The sequence below is a fragment of the Staurois parvus genome, unplaced genomic scaffold (assembly GCF_062004578.1).
Source record: "Staurois parvus isolate SC_StPar_1 unplaced genomic scaffold, SC_StPar_1.0 ptg000064l, whole genome shotgun sequence".
In the NCBI taxonomy this organism is placed as follows: Eukaryota; Metazoa; Chordata; class Amphibia; order Anura; family Ranidae; genus Staurois; species Staurois parvus.
Genome location: NW_028317860.1, coordinates 5699692 through 5722074, shown reverse-complemented (window position 1 = coordinate 5722074; position 22383 = coordinate 5699692). Strand labels below are relative to the sequence as shown.

Below are 22383 nucleotides of genomic sequence, written 5' to 3'. Positions count from 1 at the left end.
GTATATTTAATGTTGTAAATAAAAATCGCAATCCATACATAGTGCACTATTGTGGGTACATAACTCTACAGGTTTGTGGAAAGAGACTATGCATTTGCACATGCTGGTATTTGAGTTTTATTGGACTGTCATGTATTCCCAAAACTCAAGTGACCCTGTAACATTATTATTATTATACAGTATTTATAAAGCGCCAATAGTTTGCTCAGCGCTGTACATTACAAAGGGGGACAGAACATGTGACAGAACAATACCAATACAATGCAAAACATGAGGGGATCGAGGGCCCTGCTCTTTCGAGCTTACAATCTAGGAGATAATGACTAACCAGCTTTGCGGTCACTGACGACTCCTTGTTTCATCCATTTTTCTACTATCCCCTCGTTATACTGAACAGCCTTACCAACCAATAAAGCAGATGAGACAAAGGCAGCTCCAGCAACCATGAAGCCTGTCTTTAGTTACATTTCAGTGTGACCTGGACATTCTGCAAGAGTCATTTTACATTATTTTATGGGACCACAGGTTCTCATTTTAAATCCAATTTGCAATATGCAGGTTGTTTTTGGCTACTGTGATTATTCATTTTGGATGATAATACGCAAAGTAACTTCACCAAAAAGTCACATATACATGAAAATGACAATTCTGCTCATCTCCGTGAGCTGCTTTCAACAGCCAGTTTTAACACTCTGGTGCTTGATGTTGGCCCTACTCACACGGAAGCACTTGTTGATGCACATTGTGTTAAAGAAGCTCACTCACTTTGAATGGATCCTTTGATGCATATAAAAATACACCTGTACTAGTAAGCAATGCAGAGTACAACAGCACACAAACCATTCAGGTCATTGTGTTGTGGTAGACTGAAAGGGAAGTGCATTTGTTTATACTACATATGTGTTGGAGTGCCTTTCACAACTCACATTAATGTGCAGCACAGTGTGCATAAGTGTGATTTTGGCTTATTAAGGGTTAGTTCACACAAAACTAATATTTCAGAGTACTTTTTGATCTATGCGGGACTCCAGAGTCAAAATTTCTATATCTTAGTTTCTTTCTCATCTCTGCCTGCAGTAAAGTCTCACGCTTACTACTGTAGCCACAGGGCATCACGTTGCATGTGCAAGCATGTTGAAGCAGAAGGCGCTTTATTGTGTGTTAAAGTCAAAGGAAGTGTAAATGAGCCCCAATTTTTTTTTTTTCCCAGTTTTTTTGTTTTGGACAAAGTAGGGAAGATTTAGAATGCCCTGTCCAGTTTTTAATGCAATTTGTGTTTTTGTTGGGGAGATTCAATTTTATATTTGTCCTATTGACTGCTGTCACCAGGACTAAAGATGAATCAAAAAGCAATATTTTGAGTTTGCACCAAAACTGGAATAGAATAGAAATCTTGCAAAGGAGACACTTGTTCTAGTGACAGCTGTCTTAGAGGGAATTTAACTCACTTTGGATAGATTTCCTCTTACTTCCTGTTGTGTTTACAGGACAAGAAGTGAAGGAAAATCTCCTGCATAGTGCTCAAATGTGAGAAAATAAACTTACAGAGGTTTTAACTATCACCTACTCTATCTAAAATGAAAAGTAAAGTTTTAGCTTTATATATACTTTAACTGCCACATAATATAATATCAGGTAAACATGCACAATCCTCTAAAGGTGGAGCTGTATCTCTACTGTATGCTGCATAATATTATTAAGCTATTCTTATTATGAAGGCTGTGTTTGCACCTTTTATAATATAGTGTGTGTCTGTGTTTATGTACTGTGTGTATCTACAGTATGTGAATGCAGTTTGTACCAGTAATATATAAATGAGTAGCTGTCTGTTATCTTTTTAGTAGTGTGTGTGAAGTATCTGTGAAAGGTTTAGTAACTTTCTTCTTTTTTAGGTGATATTTGCCAGCAGTTTACTAGAGAGATTTTTGACATGTACCAAAACTATGCACACTACAAGTCTTGGACATTTGAGATCTTGAATTACATGCCGGAAGGCTCTGGTAATATTTTGGACACTATTCCTTTCACATTAACGAATGTCATCCTTTTGTGTATAAGAAGCCAATGCTTTGCTAACTGAATGAAAACTATCTTATTTAAGGTGGAACTCCAGGAAGATATTAACCAAAACACCCTCTAATTCAGTCATGTTTAAACTAAAGCATAATTAAATGTATTTTAAAACATGGCTGGTATATGTACCCAACTCTTTTGGTATTGCCTTAAAACCGTATTAAACCCAAAAGCATACATTATTATATTGCCGCTTATCAATTCTTAGATGGGATGGCCACATACATTTCTTTTTAGGCTTTCTTTTTTCTATTTTCATCTGGTGATCCAGCCAGTAAGTCTATTTGTTTTTCCACAGAAAAACTCTTTTGCAGTTATAGGGATGAGACAAACTATTTACCACTGGCAGGGGTGATTACAATGATCAGCTTTTATTTATGTAAAACCGTTCTCTCAAAAGGAACAAAACTGTTTGCTGTAACTGATTATAGGGTATAAGCTGGAGTTTGGCTTCAATTTGTTACTTTATCTGCTAGTACATGTAATACTCCCCTCCTCCCAGACTGCCAGTTTTACTGTCCAAATCTGCCTCCTGTGCTCACTCATCAAGAGCGGTGTCTGTAATATACAGGAGGTGTGTTACTGGCCAGATCACCAGGTGAAAAAGAGAGAGAAAAAAGACTAAAGAAAAAAGAGAACGAATACAGCCACCACATCTAATGGATTGGTAAACTGCAATATGTTACATTTTTGGTTTAGGGATTAATACCACTTTAATGCAGTTGCTTGTACAGCAGTACAAAGACAGTGAGTAGAACTGTTAGTACTCTGAGTATACAATCTACATAAACACAATGCAATGGTTTGCAAAACTAATAAACCCATATTTTATTCACAATATAATGTAGAAAACATCTAATGTTTAAGCTGAGACAATGTACCATTTTAAGAAAAAAAGAAAAAGGTTATTTTTAAATTGATGGCAGCAACACATGTTGAAAAGTTGGGACAGGGCCTTGTTTAACGCATTGTAGCATCCCCTTTTCTTTTAATAGCACTCTGTAAACTTCTGAGAACTGAGGAGACCAGCTACTGCAGTTTTGGGAGAGGAATGTTGTCTCATTCTTGCCTGATATAGGATTCTAACTGCTTAACAGTCCTGGGTCTTCTTTGTTGTCTTTTTCGTTTCAAGATGCTCCAAATATTTTCAATTGGTGAAAGGCCTGGACTGCAGGCAGGCCAGTTAGTCACCCAGACTCTTCTATTACAAAACCATACTGTTGTCATAGATGCAGTATGCGGTTTAACATTGTCCTGCTGAAATATGCAAGGCCTTCCCTGAAAAAGATGTCTTCTGGATGGGAGCATATGTCATCTCTATCTTTCAGCATTGATGGTGAGTTTCCAGATGTGCAAGCTGCCCACTCCATACACACCAATGCACCCCTATATTATCAGAGATGCAGGCTTTTGTACGGAGCACCAATAAAAAACCAGAAGGTTCCTCCTCCTCTTTGGTCTGAAGGGCGCGGCGCCCATGGGGGCCAAAAAGAATGTCAAATTTTGATTAGTCTGACCATAGAACGGTTTTTCACTTTGCAACAGACCATTTTAATTGAGCTTTGGCCCAGAGAAGATGGCGACATTTCGGGATCATGTTCAGATATGGCTTCTTCTTTGCATGATAGAGCTATACTTTGCCTTTATGGATTGCACAGTGAACTGTGTTCACAGAGATAAATTTTTTTGGACGTATTCCTGAGTCCATGCATTGATGTCCATCGCAGAATCATGCCTATTTTTAATGTAGTGCCATCTGAGGGCCCGAAGATCACAGACTTCCAACATTAAGTTTTGGCAATGTCCCTTGTGCACAGAGATTTCTCCAGATTCTCAGAATTTTTTGATGAGATTATGCACTGTTGATGATGATATTTTTAAAGTGTTTGCAATTTTACGTTGAGGAATATAATTCTGAAATTGCTCGACAATTTTTAGATGACGTTTTTCAGATTGGTGAACCTTTGCCCATTTCCACTTCTGAGACACTCTGACTCTAAGATGCCCTTTTTATAACCAATCATATTACTGACCTGTTGTCAATTAACCTAAATATTTGCAAAATGTTCTTCCAGCTCTTCCTTATTAGTAACATGTACTTTGACAGCTTTTTGTTGCCCTGTCTTTTGTTAAGATGTGTTGCTACCATCAGTTTCAAAATGGCCTTACTTTTTGCTTAAAGTGGTACATTTTCTCAGTTTAAACAACTGATATGTTTTCTATTGTGAATAAAATATGTTTTTTTTTAACATAATTCTGTTTTTATGAAGATTTTATACAGCATCCCATCATTTTGGAATTGAGGGTGTACATTGTCCATCATTTTGTGAGCATCCTTACAGGAGGTGGAACACAGCGGTAACTTCATTAATATGCTACTGCTCCTACATTGACCTAAAGCAGGCTAGGGATGGAGAAGTGACTGCAGAAGCAAAATATCAGAGATTGATTCCCTGCAGTCACTCATCAGATAGGTGAGTACCATTACCATGATTTGAGGGAGAGAGTTGTAGTGTATTGTGTGTAATAAATTATATATATATATATATATATATATATATATATATATATATATATATATATGATTTATTCTCAAGTTATTGACCAAGCCAGAATATGATTGAGCTAGATGTATTTTACACAACAAATGCAGCCAAGAACTCTTTGCTAAGTTCATTTTCAAAGTAGGTAATTTGCAAATTGCAAGGGTGATAAAATGCAGATAGCTCAGTCAGACTTGAAAGAAGTTGGCCAACGGAGGTATTAAGTATAATAAATAGCATTCTTCAAAGGGTAACTTGTTTATCTAATTAATAGTAAAAGAATGCAGTTTAGGAAATATCTAAACAACTTTACTTTAGCTTTCCAAGGCCAAAAGGCATTACCTGTCACCCAGAAGATCAAAGGGGCTCCTAAAAGTGGCCAATCAGAGTGCTTGCCATTGTACTGAATGGGAAAAATGTGTATGTTAAGGAAACTTATTTTTGGTTAAGTGTGAAAGGACACAGGAAAGTTCTCTGAAGGGTTCTAATGATTGCCTGTCATCTGCCTTGCCTGTAACTCCACTGGGAGAGGAGCTTCTTCCTTTCATTAATATGGAAGCACAGGTGTAGATCATAACTCACATTATTGCATGCATGGAAGCTACCTAGGTGCATATTATAGATCGGACATATGCTGGACGTTGTAGTATCTCTATGCTTGATATGAAGAAATGGGACTTTGAGGGTTGTTGTTAATTGTAATATCTACAAGTATTCAGCTGGATTTCTGTCATCTGTAACAAATATCTTTATCCGAATAAATGCATCTCTCTGGAAAAGAACTGTTAGTTGCTGTGGGAAAAGTACATTTATAAATATACACTGGTCATACGTCCTCCATCATTGATATAAGACAACAGATTTGTCTTATGAACTGTTTCTGTGTGGACCTCATAATTTTAAGACAACAAGAGTGATGATCTGGTTTTTTTTTTGTAAAGCTGGATGTTATGGAAGGAGCCCGATGTTCCATATCTGTGAAGCCTTTGATATTCGCTTATTTTTGGGCAAAACTCTAGCCCATACCACGCATTAGTATTGCTATACAAGTCATCCCTAATTATACATTTACTGAACGTAGCACATGCTTGCTTACCTGATCTATGAAAAATGCCACCCCACCTTCCCATACCTCTTTAGTTTTTAATGTTGCAAGACAGATGGCAGAACTGACAGCCTCTATCGAAAATATGGAAGAGAAATTTAGTACTGCCTGATCCTCATGAATCCACTTTGTGCATTTCCCTCAATACTTAGATTTTAGAATGTCACACCCAAATGCTCATAACCAAGGCTAAAACGTTTTACCTTATTCACGATGATATAGTTGTTCAGAGTACTACTGGTGCCCCCTATCTTTCATTGGTTGATGGGCACAAAGCCTCCTATACCACCACACCCTCCCACCCATCCCCATCCTTTCCATTTAAGACTATAGTTTACTCTCTACCCCACCCCTGTCCTACCTTTAAAGAGTTAGTCCACTTACATATTAAAAAAAAAAAAGGTAAATTTAAAAAAGTTGTATTGTCTTCTTTTCACTTTACCTTGTTTTGCATCTTCTAACATGTTCACCTAGGTCTTAAGACTTCACAGCTTACTGATGTAATATTATCTCGCCTCGTATATTACATGGATAAAAATGTTTAACTGTAAAAAAATAACAGTGTGTATATTGCTTAGAGCCCGTTCACATATATGCAGATTAGGTGCAGTTTGAACTGCATCCAATCCGCATGACATGTGAAAAAACATTGCTTCCTATGGTGCCTGTTCACATATGTCTGGTGCTCTGGCGGTGCAGACTCAGTTTGATTTTAAAAAGGGTCATGTCCGATTTCTGAGCAGTGCGGTCCTGTTCAGGTACGGATTACAGGCTATTGACTTCTATGGGAACTGTTTTTAAAACGCATATGTGTGAACAAGATAAGATCCTGAGCTGATCCTGTCCTGAACCTGATGTAAACCTGCCCTGAACCTGTGAACAACTACTGTGTCAATTAGCTGTGAAACCTGAGCTTCAATCCCCACTGCACATGTGTGAATCGGCTCTTAACAGTGTTTACCTGAAGCATCTTTTAACCACTAGTACAGGGCACTCATACCCCCTTCCTGCCCAGGCCAGTTTTCAGCTTTCAGCGCTCTCACACTTTGAATGACAATTGTGTGGTCATGCAACACTGTACCCATATAAATTTTTTATCATTTTTTTGAGACAGATAGAGCTTTCTTTTTGTGGTATTTAATCACCTCTGGCTTTTTTTATTTTTTGCTAAACAAACCAAAAACTGAAAATTTTGAAAAAAAAAAAGTTTTTTTCTTAGTTTTTGTTACAAAATTTAGTAAATAAGTGATTTTTCTCCATCACTGATGTGTGCTAATGAGGCTGCAGTGATGGCACTGATAGGCTGCACTGACAGGTGGCACTGATGAGGAGGCACTAGTAGGTGGCACTGATGGGCATTGACAGGCATCACTGATGGGCACTCTAAGGCAGCACTCATATATGGCACTGATAGGCGGCACTGACTGGCACTGATAGGTGGCACTGAAAGGCAGCTCAGATGGGTACTGGTATGTGGCATTAATTTGCACTGGTAGGCACTGATATGTGGCACTGATGGGCACTGGCAGGTGGCATTGATGGGCAATGACAGCTGGCATTGATGGGCACTGACAGGTGGCACTGCTGGGGCTGTCAGCGTGACAGCTCGAGAGGAGAGAAATGCCGATAACTGGCATTTCCCTATTTACATGCGAACAGCTGTGATTGGACACAGCTGATCACATGACCGAGCAGACATATATTCGGCTTTTTCCGTTGATCGGTGATCCACTGTGTCCGAGGGACACAACGCACCACCGATCGCCGTGCTGCATGCTCCCCGAGCTGCGCATGCGTGATTAGAGTGGGAGGACGTCATATGACGTCCTCCCAGAACGAGAGAACCACCTTGCGCCCGTCATTACCCTATATGGCGGGCAGGAGGCGGTTAAAATAGTAGTGTTGAGAATATTTACGTTTACACTTGTTATAGTATTCTGTGTACTAATCGGTCATTGAATGTGGACCAGTTGTTAGTACAACATATACAGTATGTATTGGGTCTGTTGTGGTTGTGCCTAATGAAAGGCCTCTTAATTTTGTTCCAGGAGGGCTTCACCATGCGGCTGCACGAATTGCGGGTGAAGGGGTTTACAAGCAGTTAAAATATGAAGGGGGAGTTCACAGAGTTCAGCGCATTCCACAGGTGGGCCTGTCCTCTAGGATGCAGAGGATTCACACAGGAACCATGACTGTAATTGTCCTTCCACAGCCAGATGAGGTAAAGTACATGAAATTTATCATCCAAGTTATGGTGGTTGTCATATGTTTTATTTATAAAAATTAAGCAGTTTTTATGTCCTGAATAGGTTGATATTAAAATTGATCCAAAGGACTTGAGAATCGATACATTCAGAGCTAAAGGGGCTGGAGGTCAACATGTTAATACGACAGACAGTGCAGTGAGGATTGTTCACCTACCTACAGGTACTGTATAATATCAGTCTGTTACAATCAATGCACTGCCAGCAAAGGGACCTGAACTCCAGGCAAACAGTTAAAGTGGTTGTAAAGGCTCAAGGCTTTTACCTTCATGCATACCATGCATGAAGGTGAAAAACCTTCTATGTGCAGCATCTGCAACCCCCCCCCATACATACTCAACTAATCCCCTTCTCAATCCAGCGCACTGTAGTCTTGGCTATCCCGGGACTCCCTCTCCTCATTGGCTGAGACAGCAGTGGGATCCATTGGCTCCCACTGCTGTCAATCACAGCCAGTAAGCCAATGAGAAGAGGGCTCCGTGTGTGAATGGACACATCGAGCAGCGGCTGGGGAGTGTGCATGCTTGGGTGCCTCCATAGCTGCTTGCTGTCAGGGCACCTGACGGGAGGGAGGGGCCAGAAGCATTGGCAGGGGGACCCAAGAAGAGGAGGATTTGGGCTGCTCTGTGCAAAACCACTGCACAAAGCAGGTAAGTATAGACACGTTTGTTGTTTTTTTTTTTTTTTCCTTTTTCCTTTTTCTTTTTTAGCCTTTATAATCACTTTAAATACACAGGTAAAATACATATATTACATATATATGTTGATATGTGTACATCTATGTACAATATATGTTATCTGTCAAAGGATTTATATTTATCTCCTGCCACACCTGATATTTGTATAGCCAGGTAGTACGCTTAAGACAAGAATTCATTAGTGTCCTCTTTCCACCCCTAGTCTGCGATCTGGACAATGAAAGAGCAGCTACAGCCTATGAGAAAAGGGAGTCCCGGGATAGCCTAGACTTCAGTGCACATCCCTGGATTGAGAACGGGCTGGGGTGAGTATTATGGGGGGGTTGGGGGGATGCTGCACAATGAAGGTTTTATACCTTCATGCATAGAATGCATGAAGGTAAAAAACCTTGAGCCTTTAGAACCACTTTAAAGACACGTTCTTTTTTCATCCCTCCTTTCCATACCCCCCACTGTTTGACTACCATTTATATTGATATTGTCAATCAAACCACCACATATTTCTAGTTTCTTTATACTTCAATCTCGTTTCTTGTTCTTATTACCATTGTTTTTGCACTAATGTTTCTGTGCTATATTTCTTAATATTCCATGACTTATGTGCATTCTGTGATATGTTTATGTCAAAATTATTATGTCATGGTGGTTCAGATCATAAGTGCAAGTACACGCAGTTTACAAAACCATTTTTGTTCTCATGTAGGGATGTCAGTGGAATGCCAAGAAGGGCGTTCTCAAATTCTGAATAAGGAAACTGCTATGAAGGTGCTAAGAGCTAAACTCTTTGAACAGACAGTAAATCAAGAGCTGTCCCAAAGGCAACGTGCCAGGAAACTGCAGGTGGGTTAAATACACGCTACATTAACTTTCACCTAACTATGGCCTTCTGCTTGTTGTAAACTGGCCTCTGCAAGATGAAGGCCCTGCATACACCGCCTACTCATTCCAAGCCAGGGATCCACTGTGCAGAGCGGCAGTGGGTGCTGTGTGCTGAGGTGCAAAGTGTTCCAGCACCCAACTATTATTTACATGCACTATTGGGTGAAGTGATCTTCTGCCCAATAATGCAAGCTGTAACTTCACAACGAGAAGTGGTGCAGGACACGGAGCCCACAGGGAAGTGAATGCCACCGACACGTCTATCACAAGAGCTCTTTTTTTAATCCCACTAACAGCAATGCAAGGATAGACTATTTTTTGGATCCAGTGACACCAATGAATTATGGGACTCATTTAATATGCCTACTGACACCAATATCTGGGTGGAGGATTTAGCCCACTGACACAAATGCTTGACGGGGGGCTCTTTTATTATGCCCATTGACACAAAATCTGGGGGTTTCTTTATTATTACAACTGCCACCAGTGCCTGAAGAGCTGTTTTGTTACACTCATTGACACAAACGCTGGGGCTCCATTCTGACCACTGATGTAAAGGTTTTCGGGTTTTCTTTCACTCCTACTGACCTCCAGCACAGAGGCCTTTGCTAATCATATATTCCAGGACACAGGAGAAGTTTTCTGTAAGATTGGGTTATGCTGCTCTCTTCATGAGATTGGACACAGGCAAAGTGGGAGTAAAAAGCATTTTTTACTCCCACTGACCACTGGTGCAGGGTAATTTATTATCACTGACCACTGAGGCAGGGACATTTTTTACTTGTACTTACCATTGATGCAGAGTACTTCTTTACTCCCATTGATGCAGGGGCAGTTTATTACTTACTCTGATGCAGGGGGATTTTATTTTTTTTAACTCTTATTGACCTCCAAAGCTGGGGCATTTTTTATTTGGCATTTTTTGGCCACAGTCTGACCCCCCCCAATCTGAAGACCAGTGAATTGGCCCTTTGAAATTTTTTGAGACCCCTGCACTCTGTGATGCATAATATTTAATGCTGTAGTTCTAGATACTTTAGAACAAGCTGCACCCATTTCATGCTATTTCTTCATCTACGTTTTGTATATGTTATTTACTTTGTTTTTTAGCCATTCTGTTCTCTAGAAAAGTTGTGTAGTATTTGACAGCAATAGCTGCAAATGTGTCATACTCTTGAAAGTCATTATACTGTTTTCTTTAAACATTTGATGAGTGTTAAGTTATGGTTGTATTACCCATACAGGTTGGTACAAGAGACCAGTCTGACCGAATTCGTACTTACAATTTCACTCAGGACAGACTAACGGACCACCGGATATCCTATGAATCTAGAAATTTAAAGGTAAGTATTTAAAGCGGTAGTAAACCGCCAAAAAAAAAGAAATGGGTCCCTTGCTGGTTTATCCTATAATGTGCCAGTATGCACTGAATACAAGGACATTATGACACACTTACCTGCACACAGAGCCCTCCAGCGCAGCACTGTCATGGATCCCTCAGTGCTTCCATCTTCACCCGATCTTCCTTCCGGGGTCACGGCCTTGGGCTGTTTGAATGACCAGGGCTGCAATGACATCACTCCTGCGCATGCACGCAGGAGTCCCGGCTACAACTCTGCGCTCCTCAATGGCAAACTGTGTGTCCTGAATGCAAAGTGTCACTGCGCATGTGTGGGTGACATCATCAGCTATTGCTGATGTGAATATCTCCTAAACTGTGCACGTTTAGGAGTTATTCACCTACAGGTAAGCCTGATTGTAAGCGTGCGTACTTGTAGGTACAAATTACTACAGGGAACTATACTACCACTTTAATCTACATATAACCACCCAACTCAGCACTACAGACATGCACTACCCCAAAATTAATACAATGTGCAATATTGTTGCAGCCTCCAATTCAATATACCCAAAATATGCATCACAATATAACAATAAGAAAGGTGCTGCGACCACAAAAGGTGTGTAATATAAAATAAACACTACTGTGAAAATTCATTAGATGTAGTGTAAGACAAATGAAGATTAGTACATCCTGCAACAGTTCTCCAGTGCTCAAACACCTCTCCCCAGCAGACTAGGACTCACTAGACAACAATGCCTCTCTTTTTACAGATTGTCATATAACGCTTATATAGATGATGTCCATCAACGCTTATAGAGATGATGTCCACCTCTCTTGTGGAACTCCCCATATGGTAAATAGGATAGAAAAAAGAAGCTCCAACAGTGTTACACTGTGATACTAAAATGTGCTTTATTTGCATTAAAAACACACTCACAAGAAGCTAAAACAATCTAGCATTATTAAAGTGACTCACCCTGCATGATGTATTGTGCCAGAAGGAACTTTGAACCGTGGTCTCGGTCTGAACCAATGTCCACTGCATTAATTCCGATATGTCACTGCCGGCACTTCTGACGTCACATCCAGTTGCTGCTCGAGCAACACCCAAACCTTCCCCTTGACAAAGTCGGAATAGACTAAACCTTGGGGCGTTGGTTGAGCAGCAACTGAATATGACGTCAGTGGCAGTTCCAGAAGGGACTCCGTGGACATTGGGTGAGACCGTGACCACGCTTTAATGTTCCTTCTGGCACAATACATCATGCAAGCTGAGTCACATTAGTAATGCTGGATTGTTTTAGCTTCTTGTGGGTGTGTAGTAAACTCTTCTTCAATAATTTTACCTACAGGTAAACTTATAATAAAGCTTACATTTACGTAAAATTAATATTTCCTAAACGTGAACCATTTAGGAGATATTAGCCATTTCTGATAGCCCTTACAAGAGCTCTGAAGGAACGGAATACCCATGCCATTCCTTCAGAGCACTGTGCCTTGGCCCGGGACTCTTGCATGCATGCGTGGGAATGATGTATTCGCAGCTCAGCCAGAGTTTGCAAACCTGGAAGGAAGACTGGGTGAAGATGGAAGTCCCAGGGAGCCATGACAGCACTCCATTGGAGGGCTTTGTTTCAAGGTAAGTCCTTCATAATGTGCTAATATGTAATGCATACTAGCATATTATACCTTTACCATGCAGGGGGTGGGGTTTTTTTCTTCTTTTTTGATACAGTTTACTACCGCTTTAATAGAAATAAAGAACAATTTTAGTAAAACAGATTTACATTATTGGAGCTCCTTTTTTCTTTCCTATTTACCATATGCAGAGTTTCGCAAGAGAGGAGAGACTGGACCCGCAACCATATTAGGGTCAGATTTTCAGGGCAGTCTGGGCAAAATTAACATTATTAGATGTTCCTTAAAAAATAGCATCTCTTCACTTTTTTTCTTGATGGCTATAAAGACCTTGGACTTGCAATGTCTGCAGGTTCTTTGCCTGTTTTCTTGGTTGCTATATTACTGCTTGCTTAAATCTAGATTTTTTTTTTTTAATCCCCCCCCAACTCTTTTCTTTTCTTTCTCTCTTCTCTCTCTCTCTCCCCCCCCCCCCCGCTTTCTCTCTCTCTCCCCCCTTTCCCCCCCCCTTCTCTCCCCCTTTCCCCCCCCCCTTTCTCTCCACCCCCCCTTTCTCTCTCACCCCCCCTTTCTCTCTCACCCCCCCCTTTCTCTCTCACCCCCCCCTTTCTTTCTCTCACCCCCCCTTTCTTTCTCTTCCCCCCTTTCTTTCTCTTCCCCCCTTTCTTTGTCTCCCCCCCCCCTTTCTTTGTCCCCCCCCCTTTCTTTGTCCCCCCCCCTTTCTTTGTCCCCCCCCCTTTCTTTGTCTCCCCCCCTTTCTTTGTCCCCCCCCCCCCTTTCTTTGTCTCCCCCCCTTTCTTTGTCTCCCCCCCCCCCTTTCTTTGTCTCCCCCCCCCCTTTCTTTGTCCCCCCCCCCCTTCTTTGTCTCTCCCCCTTTCTCTTTCTCTCTCCCCCCTCCCTCTCTTTCCCCCGTGAAGGCCTATAAGCAGTATCTCAATGTAAAAGGTTCACTGCTTTGAACTTAAGGACTGTGTTAGGTATGTCAGAAATTTTAAATCAAGCTGATTTCAGATTTCTGGAAAAAAGAGCAACCCACTACCATAGGAGAGAAATTAGATTTCTAAGCTCTCTTGCACACTGGCTTTAACCACAAGCCCACAGGGCACTTTTACCCCCTCCTGCCCGGCCCAATTTTCAGCTTTCAGCGCTGTCACACTTTGAATGACAATTGCATGGTCATGCAACACTGTACCCATATGAAATTATCATTTTTTTGAGACAGAGCTTTATTTTGGTAGTATTCAATTACCTCTGGGTTTTTTATTTTTTGCTAAACAAACCAAAAACCACTGGAAATTTTGAAAAAAAAGTTTTTTCTTTCGTTTTTGTTATAAAATTTTGTAAATAAGTGATTGTTTTCCTTCACTGATGTGCGCTAATGAGGCTGTAGTGATGGGCACTGATAGGCTGCACTGATGGACACTGATAGGTGGCACTGATGAGGAGGCACTGGTAGGTGGCACTGATGGGCATTGACAGGCATCACTGATGTGTACTGAAAGGCAGCACTCATATCTGGCACTGATAGGTGGCACTGTTAGGTGGCACTGACTGGCACTGGTAGGTGGCACTGATAGGTGGCACTGACGGGCACTGATATGTGGCACTGACTGGCATTGATATGTGGCACTGACTGGTACTGATAGGTGACACTGAAAGGCAGCTCAGATGGACACTGATATGTGGCATTGATGTGCACTGGTAGGCACTGATATGTGGCACTGAGGGGCACTGGCAGGTGGCATTGACTAGCACTGACAGCTGGCACTGATGGACACTGACAGGTGGCACTGCTGGGGCTACACAGATCATCAGGGCACACTGATCATCAGTGCACATGTCCCCTCTGAGTAATGCCGATTACCGGCTCTCCTCTCCTCACGAGCTGTCACCGTGACAGCTCGTTAGGAGAGAAATGCTGATAACCGGCATTTCCCTTTTTACATGTGATCAGCTGTGATTGGACACAGCTGATCACATGACTGAGCCGACATCTTCGGCTCTTTCCGTTGATCTGTGATCTGCTGTGTCCGAGGCACACAGGGCACCAACGATCGCCACGCTCCTGGAGCCGCGCATGTGCAGTTAGAATGGGAGGACATCATACGACCTCCTCCCAGAACGAGAGAACCGAGAGGCGGTTAAAAAATGCTGCTTTTGTTTGGCTTTTTTTAATTTTTCCGCTTGTAACAGCACCTCTATATTATCCTATGTGTCCATGCACGCATAGGTGTTTACAGATATATTAGAAAAGGACCATTTACAGGCAGATAATAAACATCCCCGGCGCATTGAGGAGAAGAGCTATTGGGCACAAAAAATGCAAAATGCGCCTAAATGCTAGGTGTGGTCACACTTTAATGCATTCTATAGGCCAGAATAAAGTAATATTCTAGCCAATAGAATGCATTAATGAGCATAAACGTGTGCGCTACATGGCTTTTCCCATTTTCGTTTATTTTTTTATTTATTTTTAAGCAGCTTTTCTCCTGCTAGGTGAAAGGGGTTCAGTGTAGCAAACACTCGATGTGCATGAGCCCTAAGCTGTTCTGACCAATGATAAGAGTTGCCGTGGTTGCAAAGGATAAGAATTCGAATTTTCAGTTTTAAAAAAATCATAGATGGCTGCATATTAAATATTCAAATGCAATTTCAATAGCATGGGTGGTTATATCAATCTGTCAGGGCTCCCGGTAAGACCAGAGATGCGTGAACTGACACAGGGAAACGCAGGCTCAAGTATGGTGTAACAATATAATTTTATTAAGGGTTATACACAAATATAACGCACAATATTACAAAACCAAACCTCCAACTGATAACGGAATGTACACAGATAAGAGCAGTCAGGGTTGGTGAGGTGGAGTGGTCAGGTGGGCCGGGTCAGGAATCATCGGGCAGACATGGTACCAAAGGAGCAGGCTGGAGAGTGGTCAGGAATACCCAAGGTCAGGACAGGCGGAGTTCATTCAGGGTCAGGATCAAGCAGAATCAGGCAGGAAGCAGACAGGATGCAGGTACAGGGGCTCATGGGAAACATACACCAAGGCACTGACTGCAGGTCTGGCCATTCCTTAAATACACCTCCTGCAATCAGCCTCAGGTGATGGCTGACTGCAGGAGTGAGCTTCTGGTTGCTGAGAGCACCCGCTGGCCAGCCCTGGTACTGCAGCCCACAAGGCAGGTGAGTCCCACCACCATTGGCAAGTCCATTCCTGACACAATCATATTTGTTAGTCTTTTTAAAATGATAGCAGCGATTTGCTTTTGCTAAATAAAAATAGGTGAAGTAACTGCACGCATTGTGTGAAGAAAAGTGTAAATCCTGCTGATGTTTGTTTTTCCCTTTCAGGAGTTCATAAACGGAGAAGACCTTTTGGATGACTTAATAGAAAGGTTACAGCAGTCAGCAAATGAAGAGGCTCTTCTTGAGGTCATAGAAAATAATTCTTTAAGGCTAAACAGATGAAGGGCTCTGGGCTTGTGATAGCGTTCACTACGTGGCGCCTTTACTCTTGCCTTCCCTGTTCCTCTAAGCCTTGCCTTGTCGTCTCTTTTTGTTATCGCTTACCGCAAAGTAAGCCAGCACATTTTAGAGAGCCGCTGAATTCCTGGAGTTTGTTTGATATCAGAGAATTAAAGACCTTTTTTCAGATAAAAGAATGTACTTTTTAGTTTGAGACCATGTAAACTAAGAGTGTCTCCCATAAGAAGGAAGTCAATCAGATTAACATTGTCTGGCTTTTGAAGGATTTACCGTATTTTTCGGACCATAGGACACACCTGACCATAAGACGCACCTGGTTTTTAGAGGAGAAAAATAGGAAAAAAAATATTCTGAACCAAATAGTGTAATAAAATATTTAATAAAGTATAACAGAATAATATTTGAACAATATAAACTGAACAGCAGTCAACAGTGGCATTAAGAACCATTATCACTGTCATTAACACATAAAGACAAAGGTTTGAGTACTCTAGTCTTCTGAAAACCCCAAGAACTCTTCTTCGCTGGGAGTCAGAATTCATGAAGCTCATTTGGTCACAATCACTGACATCACTTTCTTCGCTGTCTTCGTATAAAATACAGTCTTCACTTCCATCTAAGGCATTGCTAATGCCACATTTTTTGAACGACTGTACAACAATCTCTTCCTTCACTGAGTCCCATGATCTTTTCACCCATTCGCAAACTTGAGTGATGGTGGGCCTCTTCATTCGTCCATCAGCCATCCACTTGTTCCACTCTTCTCTCATAAAGACCTTAAATGGCTTGTTTATGGAGACATCAAGAGGTTGCAACTGGCTGGTAAGACCTCCGGGAATGACAGCTAGATGGGTCTTTACTTCCTTGAAGCACTTTTTGGTTGGTTCACTAATATGTGCTCTAAATTGGTCAAGCACTAATAGGGCAGGTTTTTTCAGAAGTCCTCCAGAACGTTTGGACCACACCTTTTCAACCCATATTTTCATGCCATTGTCATTCATCCATCCTTTTTCATGGACGTGTACCACAACACCTCTTGGAATGGCATCTTTTGGAAATGTTTTCCTTTTAAAAATCAGCATGGGTGGCAATTTGGTGCCATCGGCACAGCAGGACAACACAGCTGTATAATGCGTCTTCTCCTGCCCTGAAGTTTTCACTGTGATGGTTTTGGCACCCTTCAGGTCGACAGTCCCATTAGAAGGCACATCAAATGTTAGCGGAACTTCATCCATGTTCCCAATCTGGCCAATTTCAAAGCTGTTTTTCTTTCTGGCTTTGATAACAAAATTGTGAAAGGACAGAATTTTAGCCTCATATTCTTTGGGCATTTTTTGGGCAATTCTGGTTTTGGTACGCATAGCAAGACCACATCTTCTCATGAATCTGTAGCACCATGATGGTGATCCTGTAAAGTCTTGAATGCCCCTCTCTTTAGCAATGCGTTTCGCTTCAAAAATTATCATTTTTGTTGAGATGGAGAAGCCATTATTGCGATGAAGCATGATCCATTCTTTCACGTCCACCTCCAACTCTGGCCACTTTGCAGCATGCCCACGGAAAGTGTGCTTGCTTTTGTCTTCTTTTTGCAGCTGATCCTCCTGTTTCCTCCACTCTCTAATCAGTTTTTCAGTTGGAGGCGGCCCAAAATGCCTCTCCGCTGCTCTGTTTCCATGCTCTTTAGCATATTTGATAACCTCCAGTTTGTATGGAATTTTATAGGCTATTCTTTTCTGCTTCAGCATCTTTGTAGAATGAGGTACAGTAGTACGGTACAATATTTTTCTGCAAGAAATGAAGGAACTTTCAGTATACCATAATTTCTTCAATGATTACTATTGAGCACTAACCATTTGCGTTTTCACTGAGCAATCACCATTTGCATTGTCACTGACCACTGACCATGTGCGTTGTCACTGACCGCTGACCATTTGCTTTGTCACTGCATACTGTATACGGTATTTTTCATACAGGTTTATGGTACCATATATGGGAGTATGGTTTATGGTACCGTATATCTGAAGTACCGTATATGGTACGGTACTTCAGATCACAAAAGTGACAATTGAAAGGAAAAGAGGGACAATTGAAAGAAAAAGAGTGACAATTGAAAGGAAAAAAGGGACAGAGGGAAAACAGTTTTTTTTATTGGGAACAGTTTATTGGGAAAATGTAGTGTAGTGTGTAGCGACATTTTACCTCAGAAGCCGATGACTGGAGTGAGGGGCATGCGCACTGCTGTGTACTGTAACACCGCCTACTACATGCTATCCTCCAATAGCATACGGCGGTGACACAGCAGCAGCATCGCGCCTCCTGCACAGATCGGCTTCCCGAGGACAAGGTAAGGTGAGAGGGGCATGCGCACTGCTGTGTACTGTAACACCGCCTACTACATGCTATCCTCCAATAGCATACGGCGGTGACACAGCAGCAGCATCGCGCCTCCTGCACAGATCGGCTTCCCGAGGACAAGGTAAGGTGAGGGGGGATCCGCTGCCGCTCTGCCTGAGAAGCCTGGACACGGGGCGGGGGGGAGGGATGATGCAGTCGCCTGAGAAGCCTGGACACGGAAGGTCCCGGGGGACCCGCTGCCGCTCTGCAACTTTTTCTATTCGCACCATAAGACGCAGGTACTTTTCCTCCCACTTTTTGGTGAAGAAAAAGTGCGTCTTATGGTCCGAAAAATACGGTAGTTTTAGTTCTGTTTAGACCTTGGGAAGTACACCAGATAATTCTAATGTATGCATTTAAGGGTAATTTTTAGTGTTGCAAGTGGAATAGATGTGCTAAGTACAATTCCACATCACCTCCGAAGTAGTGAAACTAGTCTCTGTATCTGCCTCATCTGGTGAGGTCTGCTTTCATTAATGTTTCTATATAAACTGCAGACATGGAAACATTGTGGTAGGATTTTCGGGGGTCAACCATACAAAATACTGCTGACAAACAGATTGGATGTGCTTTCTTACATGCAAATATTGTAAATACAGCAATACATGTGTATAATTTATATATTTTGAAATAAAATATAAATAATACATTTTTAAATAATATATATCACTATGTTACTTTTGTTACAAAACAAACATGAAAGAAAAGGTTTGATGACATTTTTACAAAAAAAAACTAAGTGCCGGTTCACATATATGCGGATTGGATACTGAACAACTACTGTGTCAATTAGCTGTGAAACCTGAGTTTCAATCCGCCCCACACATGTTTGAATTAGCTCTTACTCACAGCACCCTCACACCCAGTACCCCTTAGCTACTTTATGGGAGGAAGCACCTTTAAAATTGGTGAGTTAACAATTCCATAATAAATATCTATGTAAAAAAAATATGAGGATTGTTGACAATATATGACCCATCTGACATGGACTTGCACTAAACGCTGTGTGAGCAAACATGCATTAGGGCAATAGATCCATGTCAGATGGGCCATTTATACTTCAGTATTTTTATTGAAAATTGGTATACAGTGGTATACACAGAAATAGAAACAATTTTCACCTACATGGTGAAATGGTGTGTGTAATAAATCTAAATTATGATTCGGCACTTATATTGATGGCAAGCTTGCAAAATATTTGGTTTTTATGATTAGTCATAATTAATATTAATATGTGTAAATGGTCTTTTGACAAATGGTAGTATTAGTATTCTTCAATTAAACTGAGGCTGAAAAAGATATGAATAAGTTAAGCTGAGACAGTAAGATAAGGCTGAGTATACTATATTTAGGCATAAAGTATCTGGTAGTTATGTCAAGGTTATTAGAAGTGACTTACTATTACATTATGTATTTTAATAGTATCTGTGTGTATTTAGTATACGTTTCTAACATTGATACATATATAGTTTAGTGATTATACATTGATATGTTCTTAAGCTATAATATTCTTTAAATATATAGCTGAGGGTTACATCATTAATATTATTTACATCAGCATACATATGTTCCTGTCCATCAAACATCATATGTATAGCATCAGCTTCCTTTTATGAAATGGCTTTGCTAAGCAGTGATAATTTCCATAGAAGGTATTAAGATCACTAACTATGACATAAATTTGCCTCATATAAGACCATGAGACAACGGACTAGGGGAACTCTCTTTCACACACACTTACACGCTACATGACTCTTGCATACACACGTCTGAGAAGCTGCAACAGGTGCATACTGTTACAAGATCACTTCCGGCTACGATATCGTCACGTCCGGTTTCTTCTTCACAAAGTCATTGAGATGGACAAGGACATGGATAACTGCACATGGCCGTACTTCAATACCTAATAATGGTGACTTTATCTTTACACATTTGCTCGTTATTTCTACAGTAATTTTATCTACATGGAACTGTTCATAATACGCTTTACATTTGTTATTTTACACCATTGTGTGATAGAATAAAATCACAATTCATTTTTTATTTCAATGGCTCTTTCATTCATAATCGCCTCAAGACACTAGAAGAAGTATTATATGTGTCTAACATCCAACATTTTGGTGAGCCAGCCACCGCCGTCGTTTTTTCCACGGTCTTCCCATGCCTCGCTAAGGGAGAAAACGCACGATTCTGTGATTGTCAAGTCTTGGGAAAAACACGGTGAAAAAAACCTAGAAGAAAAGGCGATTAAACAGACGTGGACGAGAGGTCCAGTGACTGAGCCGGGTCAAACGAGAAAATCTTCTGATTACGGTGAATAACAATTATGGAATTTATTGATGACTTAGTTAATGAAAGCAAGCTAGAGTTTAAAGATGTTTCTTTATATCCTGAAGACGGTCAGCTATGGCACTATATGTATAACGAATGTTTACAGGCCAATATTCAGATAGATAAAGCTAGATTTACTGTGCACAGACAGCGTAAAAAGATATCTAACATCTTAAATTTAGTAAGAATATTCAACAAAATGATTTTGAATGTTGATTTATCTGTTAAAAAAGCTTGTACATTAAAACAGACAGAATGTAACACTGTACAGAATACAGAAAAGCATGAAAATTTGTCTCAAGATGCTCTTAGTTGCCCAAACTGTGACATTTTTTGTAATTACATAGAGAATCTTGAGGAACAAATTGACTCAAAGACAAATCTTTTGTTAAGACTGCAGAATGACAGTAAACAGGTTGCCATGATAAACACAGATGACAAACAGAGTGATTCAAAATCAGAGCCACGGCTGTCCGATATCTCTGAAAGTTCGGATATTGACTCTGATGACGAAACACAAATTAAACATAAAGAATTGTTATGTAAAACTGCAAAACTTAAGTTGCAAATACATAATTAATGAAAGTTTTAAAAGACATCCCTGCTTATGATTCAGATAAAGATATCTACAGCAACATGGAAATATATGAAATGCATGTCAAATGCCATCAGATTTCAAATCATGACATAAATTATTTATTTCCGTTGTGGCTGCCAATTAAATTTATGTCTCGAATTAAAAATTCTGTTATTAACGATAAAGATCAGAAAAAACATAATGACGCGACAGACAGACTGCGACAATTGCTGTTATGTTCAACAGGTGAAGACGTACCTTCTGTAGAAATGCTAGACTTACTTCAGACTACTGCTAACGAAGACCCTTTTGAGTTTAAAAATAAGTTTTCCAAAGCATATAAAATTATATTTGGAGTAGAAAAGGAGGAAGACTCAGCTATGATCAAAGCTTTTGTAAAGAAATTCACGTATCTAGACCCAGTAACCATTGTCATAGCAGAGGAAAAACAAAATTTGAATGACATAGTAAGTTTCATTGACAAAATCCAGAGAAAATTGAAAAACCGCAATCTCACTTATGAGGTAGCTGTGCTTCAAAGTGACAACAACAGTCAGACTGCAGTTATGCCAGGAACTACAGGTCCCAGTAAGAATGACAACGACAGATGCAAGCAAGTGAGCCATAATGAGTATACCACATGCTTTCACTGTCATAAACAAGGTCATATCAGACGGCATTGTTGGAAGTTTAAACTTGACTCACAAATAAAGAAAATGGAAATAAAAAGTGAAAAAGCAGCTTTTGTACAACCTGCTGTGTTGTGTAATGATAAAAGTTTAACTGAATTGCCTTATGCCTCAACAGTTAAACAAATTCATACTTTGACTAGAAACAACTGTTCTGACAACAGGGTGAGAAGGGCTGTCACTGACAGAAATGGTTTATTACCAGTTCCAAAAATAGAATCACGTCCACATTCATCCCCGATATCGTTAGAATTTGTCGCTCCAATTGTATTGGATGACAATGGAAGACCATTTCTACACGGATTACTAAATGGTAAAAAGATTAAATTCCTGATTGACAGTGGATCTGAAATTAGCCTT

General features: G+C 40.6%; 1 protein-coding gene across 5 annotated transcripts in view; it reads left to right on the top strand.

The window, feature by feature from the left end:
• The window catches only part of MTRF1 (mitochondrial translation release factor 1), a 38440-nt gene extending 19354 nt beyond the window's left edge, over nt 1–19086 (top strand). For all 5 annotated transcript variants that reach the window (XM_089668816.1, XM_089668815.1, XM_089668813.1 and 2 more), the window contains exons 5-10: nt 1893–2000; nt 7770–7942; nt 8031–8148; nt 9387–9523; nt 10807–10905; nt 15898–19086. In XM_089668816.1, coding sequence (XP_089524942.1) covers nt 1893–2000; nt 7770–7942; nt 8031–8148; nt 9387–9523; nt 10807–10905; nt 15898–16014 — 752 coding nt within the window. In that variant the 3' untranslated portion in view covers nt 16015–19086. The remainder of the gene's footprint in view (nt 1–1892; nt 2001–7769; nt 7943–8030; nt 8149–9386; nt 9524–10806; nt 10906–15897) is intronic.
• The last annotated feature ends 3297 nt before the right edge of the window (nt 19087–22383 follow it).